The sequence below is a fragment of the Diaphorina citri genome, unplaced genomic scaffold, assembly GCF_000475195.1.
Source record: "Diaphorina citri unplaced genomic scaffold, Diaci psyllid genome assembly version 1.1 scaffold142, whole genome shotgun sequence".
Lineage (NCBI taxonomy): Eukaryota > Metazoa > Arthropoda > Insecta > Hemiptera > Psyllidae > Diaphorina > Diaphorina citri.
The window spans coordinates 60,606-78,902 of record NW_007377579.1 but is presented as its reverse complement, the minus strand read 5'-3'; the positions used below and the strand labels follow the sequence as shown (position 1 = coordinate 78,902).

The 18,297-nt window shown below is 37.3% G+C and overlaps 3 protein-coding genes and 3 long non-coding RNA genes across 6 annotated transcripts; 3 read left to right on the top strand and 3 right to left on the bottom strand.

Annotated features, from left to right (window-relative positions):
- Positions 1-608: 608 nt before the first annotated feature.
- Positions 609-1,198, bottom strand: LOC113465670 (protein CREG1-like). The gene is made up of 2 exons (XM_026820377.1): positions 1,090-1,198; positions 609-716 (listed from the first exon to the last, which is right to left on the bottom strand). Exons 1-2 carry the CDS (start codon positions 1,183-1,185, stop codon positions 609-611), a joined length of 204 nt encoding a protein of 67 aa, XP_026676178.1. The 5' UTR covers positions 1,186-1,198.
- A 131-nt stretch (positions 1,199-1,329) lies between these two features.
- LOC103504939 lies at positions 1,330-1,897 on the top strand. The gene is made up of 2 exons (XR_541150.3): positions 1,330-1,425; positions 1,727-1,897. It is a non-coding gene; the product is annotated as an uncharacterized LOC103504939 (long non-coding RNA).
- Positions 1,897-2,458, top strand: LOC103504938. The gene is made up of 2 exons (XR_541149.3): positions 1,897-2,001; positions 2,287-2,458. It is a non-coding gene; the product is annotated as an uncharacterized LOC103504938 (long non-coding RNA).
- A 618-nt stretch (positions 2,459-3,076) lies between these two features.
- LOC113465666 lies at positions 3,077-4,028 on the bottom strand. Its single transcript, XR_003390297.1, has 2 exons — positions 3,862-4,028; positions 3,077-3,124 (listed from the first exon to the last, which is right to left on the bottom strand). It is a non-coding gene; the product is annotated as an uncharacterized LOC113465666 (long non-coding RNA).
- A 424-nt stretch (positions 4,029-4,452) lies between these two features.
- Positions 4,453-6,792, bottom strand: LOC103504947 (mitochondrial-processing peptidase subunit beta-like). The gene is made up of 3 exons (XM_017449910.2): positions 6,605-6,792; positions 5,465-5,683; positions 4,453-4,458 (listed from the first exon to the last, which is right to left on the bottom strand). Exons 1-3 carry the CDS (start codon positions 6,674-6,676, stop codon positions 4,453-4,455), a joined length of 297 nt encoding a protein of 98 aa, XP_017305399.1. The 5' UTR covers positions 6,677-6,792.
- A 951-nt stretch (positions 6,793-7,743) lies between these two features.
- Positions 7,744-8,751, top strand: LOC113465669 (egalitarian protein homolog). Its single transcript, XM_026820376.1, has 2 exons — positions 7,744-8,054; positions 8,207-8,751. The coding sequence occupies exons 1-2, from the start codon at positions 7,904-7,906 to the stop codon at positions 8,749-8,751; spliced, it is 696 nt and encodes a 231-aa protein (XP_026676177.1). The 5' UTR covers positions 7,744-7,903.
- The last annotated feature ends 9,546 nt before the right edge of the window (positions 8,752-18,297 follow it).

Here is an 18,297-nt window from a genome sequence, read left to right as displayed (position 1 = left end):
TCTCGTAACATAACACTAATCTTCTCGAAACCTGGTAACAAATACAGGGGTAGTAGTTTGAAGGGGTTGGATGGTAAGAGGTGGGGGGGGGGCTAGTGACTTAGAACCTAATCCAGTACATGGACTGTCTCAACCAGGTGTAGTCGGGCAGTTGTTCAGTGGGGCCCACAGCTGCTACTACAGGGCATCTGTCCCAAATGTACTTGGTGCAAACTTCGTGAATGTCTTTAGCAGTTACATCCTGAGAAACAGAGAGAATTAGAAATAGGAATCAATACTTTTTTTCTTCGAGGAATCTGTTGAGTGGAGGACAGAAAAAAAGGCATTATTAAATGAACGAATAAAATGAACCATTAGACAAAGAGAGGTTTGATGTCACTGTATGGATCTGGTAAGGCCTTTTGTGACGGTGGTTTTACCCTCCATTCGACAAGATCCCCACATCCTCACATTAACCACACCCAGCCTGAGTGGGGTCGGGAAAAGTCAGAAGCACGCACTTGCCCAGATGGTCACCCATCCGCTTACCAACCACGTGTAACGTTGCTTAACTTATTTGAGCCATTGGGAACTGGTGCGTTCAACGTTCTATAGCTGGTTGTGGTAGATTATTGAAAATTCTTACTCGGTTCTTCGACTGTCCAGTTTTGCATGACGGGATGTTTGGTCCACAGGAACTTCTTGGCTCGGGCGTATTCCGCCGTTCCATTGTTTAACTGAAATTTCAAGATTTTTACAGATTGAGTGATTTCACTGTCATAATTCAGGTATACGGTAACTCTTACCATGCACTATGGAAGTATGTCATTCTCTTCATAAGAACATAATGGACGAAGAAACATTCAAGACTTCCCTGATAAAACATCTTTAAGAGGCTCACAGTGAAAGAAAATGTCAGTGGTTGGGTGGAAGAGCTCCTCCAGGAGAACCTTGCCAAGAAAGCCAGAAAAAGAACTAATATGTAACTCGTGGGATGGACTTACTGTTGATCAATTTGGTTTCGAGATTCCACAGGTCCCTTCTAAAAGGTTCCCGGTTGGCTACCCGAGTTTCGGAAGCCTCTAGCTCTAGGCTTATCTTTTAACTTACCACAACAAACTTGCCAGTCAGAATGACCTGGGCACACCTAGGATCTTCAGGATCATAATTCTTCTCGTAACAATAGTGACTCTGACTTAGAGACATGATCACGGAATAGGAATGACAGTATTCTTCTCTATGAGCAGTTTGGCATTACACTCAGAAATGTATTTGATACTCAGGTAAGTTCCAGTTTTAAAGTAACCACTTACCTATAACTATAAGTACTTAATTGCTCAAGTCCATGTATTAGCTAACAGACAGTGTTCTATGCTAAGTGTCTCAAACAAGATGTGCCCAAGGCTGTAGAAATTTTGGCTGACATCATCCAAAACTCTAAATTGGGTAAAATAGCCTTATGTACAACTTTTAATAATGTAGCTAGTAGAATAGTAGATAGTTAAGAACTTAAAACCCAACTTCCACTATGACCACTATGTGATTCAATAAAGTCATCATTAGGTACTCTCTTCCTATGTCTTGCAAGGTATAACTCTCCATAAAATCTATTAGGCACCCTAGAGACTTATCTTCAACAGTAGTTGTTGATAAAGTCTCATACAGTTCAGTTTGGATTTATAGGTGCTCTTATTTATTATTATTTTCAAAAAGCTCATGTTTTCTCTCCTCCTCTGTCCCCCCTCAGGTCAAGCCGAGATCGAGCGTGAGCGTGGCGTCATCCTGCGTGAAATGCAAGAAGTGGAAACCAACCTGCAGGAAGTCGTGTTCGATCACCTTCACGCCACCGCATTCCAAGGCACTCCCCTGGGCAACACCATCCTGGGACCTACCCAGAACATCAAGTCCCTCCAGCGCCAGGACCTGTTGGATAACAGACAGTGTTCTATGCTAAGTGTCTCAAACAAGATGTGCCCAAGGCTGTAGAAATTTTGGCTGACATCATCCAAAACTCTAAATTAGGTACTAAACATACTTACCTACAATTTTTACTAATGCAGCTAGAAGAGTAGTCAGTTAAGACCTATTATGACCACTTCATATGTGGTTCAATAAAGTCATAATTAAATAGGTACTCTCTTCCTACAATCCCAATTGCAAGGTATAATTGTCCATTGAAATTATTTGGCACCCAAGAGATTTATCTTCAACAGAAGTTGACAAGGTCTCATAAAGTTCAATTTGAATTTGTAGCTGTGCTTTTTTTTTAATTCTCACGTTTTCTCTCCTCCTTTGTCCCCTCTTCAGGTCAAGCCGAAATCGAGCGTGAGCGTGGCGTCATCCTGCGTGAAATGCAAGAAGTGGAAACCAACCTGCAGGAAGTCGTGTTCGATCACCTTCACGCCACCGCATTCCAAGGCACTCCTCTGGGCAACACCATCCTGGGACCTACCCAGAACATCAAGTCCCTCCAGCGCCAGGACCTGTTGGACCAAGACCTCACGATGGTCAACTGCGGTTCAGAACGAGAAAATTAAACATGGCTAGAGACCATGACCCCGGTGTATGGCAGAAAAAAAAGATATCCTTTCTTTATTCTGCCACCACCATTTGGCTACAGCTGATGCCGCTACAACAACATTAAATGACTTACCTTAGCTGCTCTTTATACATCGTCCATCATTCTGGTAAGTAGACGGGAAAGCAAGCCGTTCGGAGAACGAACATTATCCATTTAGGATAAAATCTGCTACCAACCAAGCTAACTAGGCTGGCAAAAACGAGGGTTAACGTTTGACTTGGAACGCTTGATGCGAAGCTCGGCCAAGGCCTGTGTGCCGATAGTAATTTTTTTTGAGGGGTCCAAATTTTCGATCTGAGCTCTACTGCACGAACGACTCTGTATTCTCAACTCCTAAGTCTTAACCTTCTTACCCTAGGCGGAGAAAAAATGACCGTTTTTTTTACCGTTTGTTTGATTTTGATGAATTTTGGCAAAAATGTTCAACATAAATCAATTGGGAATTATGGGGCCCCTTTTTCCAGTGAGTTCTACAGTTGAACCACTCAGTCTTCATACCCAATTTGCTTTCGCTTTTGCCCACCTTCTCATTCATACCGAAATGTGCCACCTGTGCGTACGCACCTGCGAATAGAGAGGAAATTTAGCTAAAAAAAAGATCAGGTATTTTTTTACCGACGGCATTCTTGGTTGGGTGGAAGAACTCACAGTGTGAGAATCCTGCCATTAAAGCCTTAACACATTGTGTACGATGTGATCCATTGATCCATAAATGGATCACATCGGAAATCACCCAAATTGGGCCTCCGGACCTAGCGCTAATTCGTGTTTTCATGCTTCGTACACAATGTGTTAAAATAATAATAATAATCTTGTAAATATTATGTTATTAACAAGTTTCCATTTAAGTATATTTGATTGACAAAAAACTCAGAACATACATTTTTTTATACATGGTATACCCATCCGTATAAGCAGAGCTTGTGCCACACTAGCAGGTTGTCTCGGAACATTGCTTTGCCACGGAAAATTGATCACAAATCGAGATCGGTTTGGATTTCGGCAAAGTCCTCTCTTATCGCCACATCCAGAACATATTGGAAATTCTTCATCTTCCTCACTGTTTCCCATGTTCAGACGGGGATGCTCTTGGCACTCAACCTTTGCTATTTCTTTAGCAAGGGAAAATTCAGGCTGGTATCCTCTCTGTTTAAAGTCCCCAGACAAACCATTAGAAATATTATTACTAAATTTCAGCTTCCTAGGTGTTGGGGTTCTAGAGATAGTTCGACCAGTCGGTGAATAATGGATCTCGCTTTTTTATAATGGTAAAGATAACGAAATCTCCAAATGCTACTTACTTTGGGTGACTTTTTTCAAATCGTCCTCGGCCCCCGTTGTTATTCGCCCAAAGAAAATCTCCTCGGACACTCTGCCACCTAGTGTCATACACATTCGGTCTAGCAGTTGCTCCTTCGAGTAGAGGTACTGTTCGCGTGGTAGGTATTGGGCGTAACCGAGGCCTTTGCCTGGAACATCAGATGGAATTGGTTAATATTTCAGCAGTTATGTAAGTGAATTGTAGAGCTTGTTTAGACTTCTCGAAATCACATAAAGGGTGAAAAAAATGATACCCAGCACTGGCAAATTTTTCTCCTATGGACGGACCCAGTGTTTTTAAAGAAGGTCAAAAAGGCTGTCTGTTTGTTACATAATAACCCAAATTTTGTGTGTCTAAAAACAAGTAAATAGCATAGTCCAGGGGAGGGGGGGAGGGACCTACTAATAAATGCATGTCCATCGTAGGTAAAAAAAAAAAAAAAAAAAAAAAAAAAAAAAACATGGATGTAATATTTACAGAAAGAATACTTTTTATTATATAAAAAATCAAATAAACTCTAGAAGTCTAGAACATATTATGGTACAAATTTCTATAAAACAATTTTTACCTTTTAAATCTGGAAATCAAGAAGCTAAAAATCAACAGATTGAATGAAATCTTTGCTGAATTTGTAATCAAGGCATTGTTATTTCAAGAAAGCCAATCTTTCTGAAAATCGACTAGCGTTTGAGAAATAATAAAAGTAAAATCCATTTTCGCGTGTCTAAAAGCAATTAATTTGGCAAGATTATTATAATTTTTCAAATAGTTTCCCCTTAAAAAGGATCTTCGTTTCACCATAAATAAATCATGATTTAGATTATATTCAATCTTTGCTGAATTTGTAATCAAGGCATTGTTATTTCAAGAAAGCCAATCTTTCTGAAAATCGACTAGCGTTTGAGAAATAATAAAATTAAAATCCATTTTCGCGTGTCTAAAAGCAATTAATTTGGCAAGATTATTATAATTTTTCAAATAGTAGTTTCCCCTTAAAAAGGATCTTCATTTCACCATAAATAAATCATGATTTAGATTATATATTTTTTTTTTTTTTTGGAAAATCATTGGGTTGAATCAACTTTGCCTTCGAAGGAATCCAAAAGACCGAGAGCAATACACAGTTTTCAGAACAGAAATCCAACTAAACTTTGTTGGAATCCCGGCCAGAATTGTTTGAGTATTGACGTAAATTTGGCCACAAATAGTGCGTGATTGGCTAATGAATTAAAACTTTTTAAATACTATTTTTTAAGCCATTATTTGTGGCCAAAATAATGTGGTTTACATTTCAAAGAATTAGAATAGTGTGTTACAAAAAGACCCGTATGAACTTTATGGAGCAATTAATTAACGACATAGATAAGGGACCAATCTGCGGCCACAAATAGTGCGTGATTGGCTAATGAATTAAAACTTTTTAAATACTATTTTTTAAGCCATTATTTGTGGCCAAAATAATGTGGTCTACATTTCAAAGAATAAGAATAGTGTGTTACAAAAAGACCCGTATGAACTTTATGGAGCAATTAATTAACGACATAGATAAGTACTTTAAAATAATACATTTACAGCCTGCCTACCTTGAAAGCCATGTGCTCCAGGAAGTGTGCCACTCCATTGTTGGCATCAGTTTCATATCGGGATCCAGCATCAACCCAAATGCCAACGGTAGCAGTAGGGGCACCAGAATCCTCGGTGGCAACTCTCAGACCGTTGTCAATGCTGGTGACCTGAGTGCTGGGTACATTAACACTCTTCTCGGCAACAGATGCCTGAGTGGCCCGACATCTTTTCAAAATCTAGAAAGAGTAAAAAGGAAATGGTTGAGAGAGATTGTTAAGGAAGTCTCAACTCTATTAGCTGGGAGAGATAGTTAACTTTCCCTAACCTTGAACTGGGGGCTCATCCACTCATCAGATCATTCATTCACTTCATTCAAATCAAAAGTTTTTTTTCAAAATAAGATCCACAATTTTTTGAATGGTTCCCCCTTTGGGCCTTTTCCCATTTTTTCCCCCCCCCCCCCCTACCTTGCCCAACCCCTTGGTATATTATTTTACCTATGGGTTTTATGGAATAACAAACCAAGAATTTGAAACTTTGAGATTTTTTTTTTATATTCAAGTAAGTAGGTTACCTATTTATATGAAGGTTTTATGAAATAACAAAACGAACCAAGCTCAGTGGCTCAAGCAGTTAGCACGGGAGGAATTTCAGAACTGGAGGTTTATACATTTATATGAAAAGCTCACGCCCCCCCCCAGAACTGGAGGTTTATACATTTATATAAAAACCCCCCCCCCCCCCCCCCCTGATTTGTCTCCACACCCCCCAGTTTGAGAACCTCTGTGTTAGACTATCAGACAAGCTGACTAAAAAAAAAAAAATACATTCAGTCAGTGACAGTACCTATAAGTTGGAGTTTTTGGAACAAACAAAAATCTCCCTGGCTGTGATATAGAGTAGAATCGGCACAGAACAGTGTCCGTCTCTGATTCATAAGTACTGTGCTTGTACCATGGCCATGACTGTGATTAAAAATGCCGCATTTTTTAAGGCCTTTTTTCAGAATCCAACAATAAAATCAATCTTTCGAGACGTGAGATGGCCAAATTTCAGCGGTAATAGAGGAAGTTGAGTCTTTTGCCCTTCTCCTTGACATGATATTGAACTTTAGAGGCACACTACCCCATCATGAGAGTAACATTATGTAATCTTACCTGCAGTAAAGGTGCATGATTTTTCGTGTATAACTGTAATGGAGCAGACACTTTCAGCAGTCTGTTTGCCATTTTCCAGGGATTAAAATGGATTAGGGAGCTCACTTGGTCAAATAAAAAAGATTTTCTTCCAACTTTTTGACACCAAAATGCAAATCGAAGATCGAAGAAAAGTTGGGAGAAAAAGTACGGTGTGAAGTTGGCAAAAACATATGATTTTGTTTTGAAAATATGAAGGAGTACCAACCTAATATTTTTGGAAATCTCAGGGGCGATCCGAGAAGGGTACGGTGATGTTTGGGCGAGACGTAAAAGAGTACTTATCATGAAGATCTAAGCTCAAAAGTCCTATGAAATGATTGATTTTAAATTTGTACGTGATTATGTGAATTTGATGAACCACAAAAGTCTCTTGACTCAGAACTTTCTTCTTGTCGGCCATCCTGTTGAAAAATTGCCCGTTGCCGTCGTGTAAAACGGTTGGCAAGAGTGTTTTCGCAGCTGTACAGTGTTGCCAGAGTCGTACCATCCACCGCACCTGTATTTACTTTTTGTTTTGAATCAAATTCCAAAAATATTTCAATGGAGAATGCAGAATGGATGGAGGTGGAAAGCTGGAAAGTGGAATCCAATTTATCCAAACCAAAACTGGATGTTAGAAGTTGGATACGTGAGTTTTACAATGAAAAAAATGTAGAAATCAATTTAAATTAATTCTAAAGTCGACAAAACCATTAGTTTACTAGTTTTTAAGATTTCAAGTGCAATTTTAATCAATTTTAGTGCCTTAAGAGTGTTTTACTAGTGTTAACTTTTTACAATGTTTAATGAAGTGCCTTTAAGTTTCATCCCTGTCTTCTATGTTATCAAGTGTATTCAACGTATACTGTTGTGTTGAATTTATGTTAAGCTCTTTATCTATTTCGTAACATTTGTTGAAGGAATATTTGTTTGGTTATTCCTTGGAACCTGGCTGATTATCTTTGAGAGCATCAAGTGTTTTCAGTCACCGGATGTTTCTCACTTAGAAAAACACTCAAATAATTGATTAAAATAGAGTGTTTCCATCATCATCAACTGCATATAAAATTAAGATAAAATTAAGGGAAGATGGATAGTTCGGTTGTGTTGAATTTATGTTAAGCTCTTTATCTATTTCGTAACATTTGTTGAAGGAATATTTGTTTGGTTATTCCTTGGAACCTGGCTGTTTCTCACTTTGAAAAACACTCAAATAATTGATTAAAATAGAGTGTTTCCATCATCATCATCATCAACTGCATATAAAATTAAGGGAAGATGGATAGTTCAGAATATGAAAAAGTGAGAAACCTTACTCTGTTGTTCTTTTACGAGAGATTACTTGACAAAGGGGGCCCAAGAACTTTGCATGATCTGAGCTGTCAATTTGGGGCTAAAGGATTCACCAAAGAAATGAGACAAATTGCTGGTGGCTCTCAATCAGGATTAAAAAAGTTTTTAGCTCAGTATCCATCACTATTCATGGTTGATGGTGATCATGTCTATGATGCCGAACTTTGCATGATCTGAGCTGTCAATTTGGGGCTAAAGGATTCACCAAAGAAATGAGACAAATTGCTGGTGGCTCTCAATCAGGATTGAAAAAGTTTTTAGCTCAGTATCCATCACTATTCATGGTTGATGGTGATCATGTCTATGATGCTTATGAGATGGGAACCCTGAGCAATGATTCAAATTCTAGTAACAATAGCCTCAAACAACCTGGAGGCAAACGTGATTATGCTAAAGAAGCTGTTGAATATTTTACATCAAAGCTTTTACAATATGGAGCTGACATTGAAGTGCCTATCAAAAGTTTACTGGGACATCGGTCACAAGCCTCCCCAGAAGTTAGACACATTTCAGGACAACACATCAGAGAATTTAAAGAATTTCTCATGAGGTTCCCAGAGACTTTTCATATTACAGATGACAATATCATTTTGACTGCTTATGCTGGGAAAGAAAGGAAACCTTTCCATGAAATTCAAGAGAAATTAATAGATTTTGAGTCCAAAGATAAACTGATTGATTATTTTCAACAAGCAATTAAATCAAAAGGATTAGTTCTGGTTGAACAGTTGTTTCATTATGACCAAAAACAGTTGAACAATCAATATAAATAATATTATAATAGCTTATGTCTCAAACAAAATCCCTACAGTAAGTTCAATTTAAATAAACAAATAGGGGAAAATAAGATGTTACAAGAAATGAAAAGCAAAACAAGTATCATTATGGGCAACGTACAAAAGGTGAAAAAGGTCGACAGGGTACGCGGTACAAGATTATTAGAACAACAAGAGAGTAAGTTAAATATGTTTAAGATGATAATAAAAGTAGTCAACATAGTAAATAAAATCACGATAAATGATTAAAGTTACAAAACTAAGGGAAAGCGAAAAATAAAGTCGACATAGGAAAATAAGAATACAACGAAGTATCAATCAAATTCATAAATTAATGTAAAGTTCAATGACTAATCACTAAACGAAATGGTCTAAAGAAAAATCAAACCAAAATGTAGCAAAATTTCAACATAGTAACATTACCTAACTAGCAAGCATCAAAAATAACCATTTAAATCATTATGGTAAGTACCAAAATATCCTCGAAGTAAGAGAAGAACGACATTATGGAAAAATATATCGAATCATTTAGAACAAGAACAATATCATGTAAGTGAAAAAACATAAACTTCCAATAACGTGAATGTGAAAAGCAGGTCCTATGTAAAACAGAGCGCCAGTTGTAAAAGGCAAAACGCAATAATATTAGCTAACAGTACCTACATAAATACCTATACTCTCGCAGTGAAAACATAAACTTAAGGATTAAAGTTACAAAAACTAAGGGAAAGCGAAAAATAAAGTCGACATCGTAAAATAAGCATACAACGAAGTATCAATCAAATTCATAACTGTAAAGTTCAATGACTAATCACCAAACACAATGGTGTAAGGAAAATCAAATCAAAATGTAGCAAAATTTCAACATAGTAACATTACCTAACTAGAAAGTAGCAAGTATTAAAAATAACCTTTAAATCATTAGGGTAAGTATCAAAATATCCTCGAAATAAGAGAAGAACGACATTATGGAAAAATATATCGAATAATTTGGAACAATATACTTAATGTAAGTGAAAAAACATAAACTTGCAATAACGTGAATGTGATAAGCAGGTCCTACGTAAAACAGATAGCCGGTTGTTAAAGGCAAAACATAATAATATTAGCTAACAGTGCCTACATAAATACCTATACTCTCGCATTGAAAGCATACCTAATAGACTATAAAAATGCTCGGAGCTCCAAAATATTGATAAAAATAGGAAAAGATGTGATTGAAAAAACAAATTAACAACCCTTATTTTGTGATCGGGCCCTGATCACAAAATAAAAGCCAAAACGTAAGGCCAAAAACGGCAAATGAATAGAAATTAACGAAATAACCATAATCACATGTTGAAAATAGGCACATAGGTAGTACCCAATAATACAAATAAATGTCTAGTACAACGAGACAAGAGTTAGTGTCTCCAATAGGTCCGGATGTAAACTCGGAAAAGGAAAATGATTTAACCCAGGTTGCGATATTGAGTTGATCAGGCTCAAGGAGAACGACGTGAGTAGAGACTTTGTGTCGAGAGCGTCCCCTCGACAACAAATCTCAAAAATTCCATGTCGTTAGAAGTCGTTCGATTGACCAGTGTGAGAAAATGTCGAGTTAAGTTGCAAATGGTCCTCGACTTGAATAACAGTCCGCGTAATTACACCTGGAAGGAAAGAAAATAAAACTCACACAGTAAAATGCTCACAATAAAACGGTATCAAAGAAAGCAAGATACAAATACCTCAAACGCGTAACCCACCAAATCTGCGATTAATAAGCATTTGAAATTTGGATAACGGGGCAACACTGCACAAAAATCAATGGTGTACATAATGTAGATAATACAATAGCAATAACAATCAGTTCTACGGGATCACCGCAAACAAATACTTACTCAGCAATACAATACCTTACAATAATACCAAAGTGTCTAGCTGAGTTATGATGAGCTAAGGAGAAAATCAATATTAATCAAAATCAGGTGATGGGAAGCAACCCGACAATTGATGAGAAAGCATAGTAAAATAAGCGCTTTCAGACTACTAAATAAAATTTTATGGTACCCAGAATAAGAATGAAGAGTGTCAAGTAATAATCCCCAAAATAAATAAACACTAAACAAGGAGGTACCATATGAAGAGACTAAAATAAAATGATCATCTCTAACGTAATTGTCCCAAAATAACGAGACTGTAGTAATAATATGAGGAAACTACCCTCAGGTTACATTGAATTTAATATTGAAAAGAGAAAAAGAACCTATACTCTACCGACATGATCACATTATGTTAGGGAAGTCCTCGCCGTCAGGTTATCTTGGTCGGTAAACTTCGAAGTAACGAAGGTGGATGTGTCATGGGGAACTTGAGCAGTCGCAGGATGCTTAACTGTCCATATAGAAGTTCCGAAATGCAAAAGATTGATCCGTGCTGCTGATAAATGTGCTGAAAATCATGAACGACGAAACGAAGGATCGAAAAAGAAAATGTAAAAAAAAAAACCTTCGTTTCCCAAAATTAGTAAATGACAAAAACATCTGGTGCCTAAAGGTATTATCAGCAAAGTTGCAAAATCGAGTCACAAATGAATAAAATTATTAATAAAGTATTAAGATCAAAATTTAACAAAGAACAAAAGTAGTTTCCATGAGAGCCAATGCAGCAGGCAAATAAAGGGGCACCTAAAAAAAAATCAATCGAAAATACTACATACAAAGTTTAAATCGCAATGGTTAGTCAGCAAGAAACAAATCATAGTGTAATAGAAAGACCGTAGGATAGGTCAGGACACCGAAGTGGACGAAGAATCTTACGCGTGTCAATCAGCAGCAGGGAATAAAATAGCTGACGCAAAGTCTAGCTGCAAGGAGAATAAGGTACGAAAACGAATGGAATATTATTAAACAGCTGGGCATAATATATGACATATGATTTTCATAAGAATCATAAACAAGTCTAATGTACATAACTACATATCGGATGTGAATTGGAAAATTGGCGAAACTTATGTACGGCATAGGCATAGGTACTAGTTAATACTATTTGTACATAACCTTTAATAAGTTGTACATGTACATTGTACATATGTAGTTGTTATTTGTACAAAATTAACATGGTTTATTATGTTCTCATGTTTATTTAACTCATGATCTCTCCGTCTCTCCCACATTCAGACAAGTGAATCCAGCGAATACCTGTAGACAAGACAGCACCTTCTAGAAATAACATAAGTTAATAATGAATAAGACAAGAAACTGCAAAAAATAAGTAACAATAAATGCTGATTAGTAATAAAGAACTACGAGCTAAAACTAACATAATGCATAGTCTCAAGGCATTTGATTGGTCAATTTTGACTTGAGACTGATCTAAGAACGATCATTCTTGTTCATAAATACGAGTGTAAATGTCTAAGAAAAGCTGCTTGCTTTGTCATTGAAAAAAAAAAATCAATTACAATGTTTACTCACGTTAGGAATTATTGGAAAGCTCCTTGCAAAAATCAATTACTTATCTTGGTGTTTGCATTTGATCGAAATAATCTGGAGACTTAAAAGAGCCATTGTGCTGATTGAAAAGGTTCCGCGGGTTGTTCCGATCAATAGAGAACTTAGGGGAATAATAGCCTGGCTTGTGATGTCTTGTCGCGCTGACTTTCGGGACATACGAAATAGGAGAATGGTGGGACCGATGTTTCGGAAGGAAGCATTTCCTATTAGAATAATCACAACGTCTATGTTTGTATCTGCATGGTGGAGAATAGATGGACTTCTCAAACGAAACGCTCTTGGATGGGTGGTCCACTTTGGTTCCGTACCGAGTGATAAGTATCTCAACTACTCAACGAAAATCACGGTAAGAGACGACCCTCGACCCTTCTCCCTTTTCTAGCCCTACACTATTTGTACATAACCTTTAATAAGTTGTACATATGTAGTTGTTATTTGTACAAAGTTAACATGGTTTATTATGTTCTCATGTTTATTTAACTCATGATCTCTCCGTCTCTCCCACATTCAGACATGTATTTTATCTGTCTCCATAACTTGATGTTAACATGACAACTGGCCAGTCTTGTAATGACATGAAGGTCAAGCAGTGTAATTCATGTTCATTTAAAACATGAGTATTTTATTAGGTAACATATTAAAAGCCTATTATCCATGTCTACTGACGTTATCCTGTCTGCATGTGTATTGTTCATTTAAAACATGAGTATTTTATTAGGTAACATATTAAAAGCCTATTATCCATGTCTACTGACGTTATCCTGTCTGCAAGTGTATGGATTTTTTTAAAGAGGTTTGATAGAGGGTACTGTATACTGCTAAGGTCTTGTCGTCCCGAAAGCGAAGAGAGCAGGAAGAGGAGATGAGAGAAAGCCAGCCGTTACGAGAACAAACCTTATCTGTGTTGGTTAAAATCCGCGCGGCCGGGCAGTATTCGCGACCTAGAGCTTACAAGGCAGACGCGCTACCAACTAAGCTAACTAGGCTGGCTGTTTTACTTCTGAAGTCTAAATAAAGTATAGTAAGTGGGTTCGATTCACATCTGGGGCGGATCTGAAGCTAACAAGGCTCGCAAATTAGCTGAGAACCTCTTGACATTTTTGTGGCTATCACAGCATTACTAAACAGCCTCCTTTACTTATTCTATCAACTTTAGAAATTTTCTTTTAATTTTTAACTCCGGTAATGCCAGGGTGCTATCTAAAGGTTCTTCGCTGGCAAAGAGGGTCGTGACATCCGCGAGCCCACAAGATAGGTGCTGACGTCACGTTAGGAACCACTGAAATAATGGATAGCTTCTGATGCTGACGTCAGAATAGTGGAGAGGTGTTGAGGTCTGCTCCTGTTTTGAGGCAGGTTATTTGAGGTCACACGCGTGCCAAGAGGAAATTTATTGAGCTTTCCTCTCTCCCAGGGTTTTATATTTCCAGCTTAAATGCTACATTCGGAAGTTGGTAAATGTAGGTTAACACGAATTGCTGTGAAATTGCTCGCTAATAACTACCTCCTCGTACATTACCTACCCCCTGTCAGTGTGGTAGTTATGAATTTATGAAATGATGTGCCACACGAAGCCAGCTTTTGTAGTTACGTACCTATATGGCTTTTCTAAAGGAAGAGTAGATTATGTACATAGGTTCGCAGGTAGCTTTATTTATCTAGATATTTACTTTTGAAATGGGTTTATAGTTTTTGATGGGGAGGAGTTCATTTTCCCTTCGCTTCGGTAAGTACACAAGTACTTACCTAATTATAATAATTACCTACCTCGAATTACTCAACTATTATAGAAAAAAAAAGAAAGATAGTCTCTGCTTTTAACTACCTACCACTATTTTGCAGCATGGGTATTTGGCAGTTTTCCATCATAAACAAAAGAGCCAGAAAAGTGACAAAAGATAAAAAAGGAGGTCAAAATTTCCCCAGTGGGTTTTTCGTAAAATTGACACAAGGAAGAAAATTCCCCCGAGGGTTTGAAATTTGGCACACGAAATGTTATTAGGCTAAGTGCTAGGGTTGGGACATCGACATCGATGTTTTGAAAACATCGATACATCGGAACAAAAACATCGATGTCAACATCGATGTTTTTCTTTCGATGGAAACATCGATGTTTTATTTTTCGATGTTCGATGTCTGTGGTTCCTCATGAAGTGGGATTTTTTTTTCTCAGTTTCCAAAAAAATCCCTCGAACTTAAAATTTCCCATACGGAATTTACGCGGAAAGGACCATATAATACCGAAAATCCGAAAAACATCGAAATCCCGATAATATCGAACATCGATGTTTTTGATTACGATACATCGGATACTCGATATATCGAAGTTTAAAAACATCGATGTATCGAACATCGATGTTTTCGTCTCGATGTCCCAACCCTACTAAGTGCCTCCACGCGCTTTCTCTCCCTCTCCCTTCTCCCCTCAGACAGCATGAATTCCCTCTATCGATCCCTCGAGGTAGCGAAAATTCCCGCCTCGCTCATCCCTCTCCTCTATAAGTGACCTACATAACGCTTCTCTAGTTGTTTTTCCCACCGAAATAATGTATGTGCAATATTTTATCCCTCACCTCTCTTTCTCTCTATTCTATCCCGTTTAGCTCCTCATTCTTTTCTCCTTAATCCTTCTTTCCTCTTCGTTTTATCCCCTTTTTCTCTATCTCCTCCTTAATCCTTTCTCCTGGTTTCTCGCTTATTTTCTCCTCGGTATCTTTCTCCCCTTAATCCTACTCTTCTTTCATTCCCTCCCTCTCTCGTTTCCTTTTCTCTTCATCATTCCAAGGGCCCCATATTTTGTTTATTTTATTTTTTCTATTTTGACCTGTGTAAACAATAACTTATATTGATATATTTATACTATACATTAAATAAAACATTATTCCTCTCTCTGTTCATCCCTTTCCTTTCTTCTTCCTGATAGTTTTTTCTTTATCTTTCTACCTCAGATTGTTTTCCATTGTTTTCTTGGAAAAAGAAGGTTCATAGTTTGTTCTGGGTAAACTATGTAAGTTTGTACTTTGAAGTCGTAATCATAACTTACTGTTTTGTGCATCTATTTACCGTACATACTTATTGTTTAATGCACATAGGTACATATTATGTACCTACCTACTTAACATACGTATATGTGCGGAGATATACTGGGGGGTTTATTTCTGTTTGTGTTGTTCAAAGTTCCTTTTCTGTTCGTCCTTTTGTTGAAGTTCTGGATTTACTTAATAAGGGTTTCCTTACTTTCCCTTCTCCATCTCTTCTTACTCCTTCTATCTTTCATATCTCTTTCCCTCCCTCTCCCTCCCACCAATGGCATTACACATGCACAGATTGGTCACGTGATATAGTACTTTATTAATTAATTTTTCAATTTATGGCATGAGCAGTATGATTCATGTCACTTACATTCGGGCTGTTCTTGTCTTTTCTTATTTTTTTGATCATAGAGCCTATCACCCCAAGCTAGTTAGCTTGTACCTAAATATCTAAGGCCGGGGTCTACAGAGATAACATGTGACTGTAGCACGCTGTGAAATTGTAGACTCGAGGGTAAATAATAAAGATCATAGATCATAGTTTAATAGCTTTATGGAATATTCTAGCCATAGGTATTCCATATTGGTACTTCGCATTTCCTTAGACGTCGGCACTTGTTCTATTGTTGTGAGACTTGAGTATCTATGCGAATAGCACTGACTATGGCATCACCATATCCTTATCAGTAAGTCTATAAAGTTATCAGTAGGTCTATAAAGATAGCGAGCAGCGAGATAATTAGACACAACAGAGGACAAAATTTAGACTGTAGCACGCTGTGAAATTGTACACTCGAGGGTAAATAATAAAGATCATAGATCATAGTTTAATAGCTTTATGGAATATTCTAGCCTTAGGTATTCCATATTGGTACTTCGCATTTCCTTAGACGTCGGCACTTGTTCTATTGTTGTGAGACTTGAGTATCTATGCGAATAGCACTGACTATGGCAACACCATATCCTTATCAGTAAGTCTATAAAGTTATCTGTAGGTCTATAAAGATAGCGAGCAGCGAGATAATTAGACTCAACAGAGGACAAAATTTAACGCAGTCACGGGAGAAAAAGCTTAACCTTGTCATACGCCTCATCTCGAAGGTCATTTATCAATTAATCAGTGGTTATCTTTCGAAAGCCCGAGACAAACTTGAAATTGAACAAAGGTCAGTGTTGTGTACACGTCAGAAAGATTTCGTGATTGAAGTTTTCTATTTTCGAACAAAGAAAACTACAAGGTCAAACGCTTTATTGATGGCCAGATTTGTCTTGAAAAGCTTTTTCAATTATCAAAAGAAAAAAGGTTTTCACTTTTTCAGACATAATATGTGAATCAGGCTCGGATTTCACAGTCACTTTTGTCCAGTAGTGTTCTCATGACGAGGCTAAAACCTAAGCCTAAAAGTGGGCGGTACTAAAGCATCGGTATTGGGTTAAGGGTTGAAATATTGCTATCGCATTTCATATTTGTGTTGTCCACATGCCCACACGTGTATAATTATGTACAAATCAAAGTTTATTTTTTATCCCAGGACAAAATACATAAAATCCAATTGAAATGTGTTCGTTATTGATTCAGGACACAATACTATCACTAATATCAAACATTACATTAGATATGAGATATGGAAACCATTAGTATTGTGTTGTTGTACAAACAAACCTATTTGATATTCTGATAGCAAGCACCCTGATGCAATTGAAGACTCAATTCAGGTAGTTTGACAGGAATAATAAAACCAATATCAAATATGAAAATATAATATGGAGACGTGTGTTAAATACGAAGGCACGAGAGTAATATATGCATCGAGTTTTAACAATATGCACGTATTGGCATGAGTGTGTGTATGTATATTGTATATGCATCGAGTTTTAACAATATACACGTATTTCACGTACGGCGATAGCAGACGTGCGAAACGTGACCCCTTTGATATGGAGGACGCTAAGGTAAATATTAAGGCAGCAGACCAATCAGCAATTCATATGCAGAAGATTCTAAGGTAGGTAGGATAGGATATATCAATCAGAAATTCACCCGCGACCGTATACGCAACCCCGCGTAGCGAACACGCGAAGCCCCCGGGGGGTGGAGGGGGGCGAAGCCCCCCTCCCGAGCACGCAGTGCGAGTGCAGAGTATACTACTAATAGTTGATTGGTGTCGATCGACATCGCTCGAAAACCGACCTAATGATAAAGTTCTAATTCCGCCAAAATCTTTTGATCTTACCTACCTACTTTATAAGTTAAGTCGATTTCGGTCGACTGTATGAACTTTGTAGTGTGTAATACCTATAGATTTGTAAAACTATAATGCTTATTGCTTCTGTTTTTTCTTGATTTCAGGTGAGGTTCTGGTTTGATTTCCTCTTAAAAAAACAACAAGAATATCTGTGGTAACTCAAGTCTAGATTACCTAGTAGCTCATAAGTAAGTACTAAGTAGGTAAGTATGTACATTGTACATATTTGTGAACAAAATTAAAAGAAATAGAACTAAATGCTCTATTACCTTGATTTCCTCGTAAAGGTTAGGAGTTGAGCTGTCACCTTTGTCATTGATAGATTGACTTGGGGTGGTAGAAAGATGAAAAGCAATTTATATTGATGTGTGAATAGAAGAATAGGAGGCTTTGGAGTGCGGAAGTGTAAAATGAAAGCTCCTTGTAATGAAATTTGCGGAAGGAAAGGTCAAAAGGCAAATTTCCGTAATAATACTCGTACGTAGGTATTTTGTGTGCTAACACCTAAGTTTTTGTTTGCTACTCATGGCTTCAAAAGTTTTTTGGGGGCTAACTTGGTGTCACTTATTGGTGGATGTGTTCAGAGATCAATGGGAGTGAAAGTTAGTGTTAACCGTGATAGATAAGCGATCGAACTTTGTGATAAGAGATTGTACCTTGTAATAGCGATTATACCTTGTGACTGTGTACTCTTTTGTGAAATAAATAAACTTGTTGTACTCTAGATTTAATTAAACGAATTCGCGAGTGTTTTTACTAGACCTAATCTTT

Coding starts and splice junctions, on each gene's coding strand:
- LOC113465669 (XM_026820376.1), top strand. CDS start 7,904: ATGGATAGTTCAGAATATGAAAAAGTGAGAAACCTTACTCTGTTGTTC. Junction 8,055..8,206: donor AGAAATGAGACAAATTGCTG/GTGGCTCTCAAT, acceptor GACAAATTGCTG/GTGGCTCTCAATCAGGATTG.
- LOC103504947 (XM_017449910.2), bottom strand. CDS start 6,676: ATGGCAAACAGACTGCTGAAAGTGTCTGCTCCATTACAGTTATACACG. Junction 5,684..6,604: donor ATCATGCACCTTTACTGCAG/GTAAGATTACAT, acceptor TACTCTTTCTAG/ATTTTGAAAAGATGTCGGGC.
- LOC113465670 (XM_026820377.1), bottom strand. CDS start 1,185: ATGTCTCTAAGTCAGAGTCACTATTGTTACGAGAAGAATTATGATCCT. Junction 717..1,089: donor TGACTGGCAAGTTTGTTGTG/GTAAGTTAAAAG, acceptor TTGAAATTTCAG/TTAAACAATGGAACGGCGGA.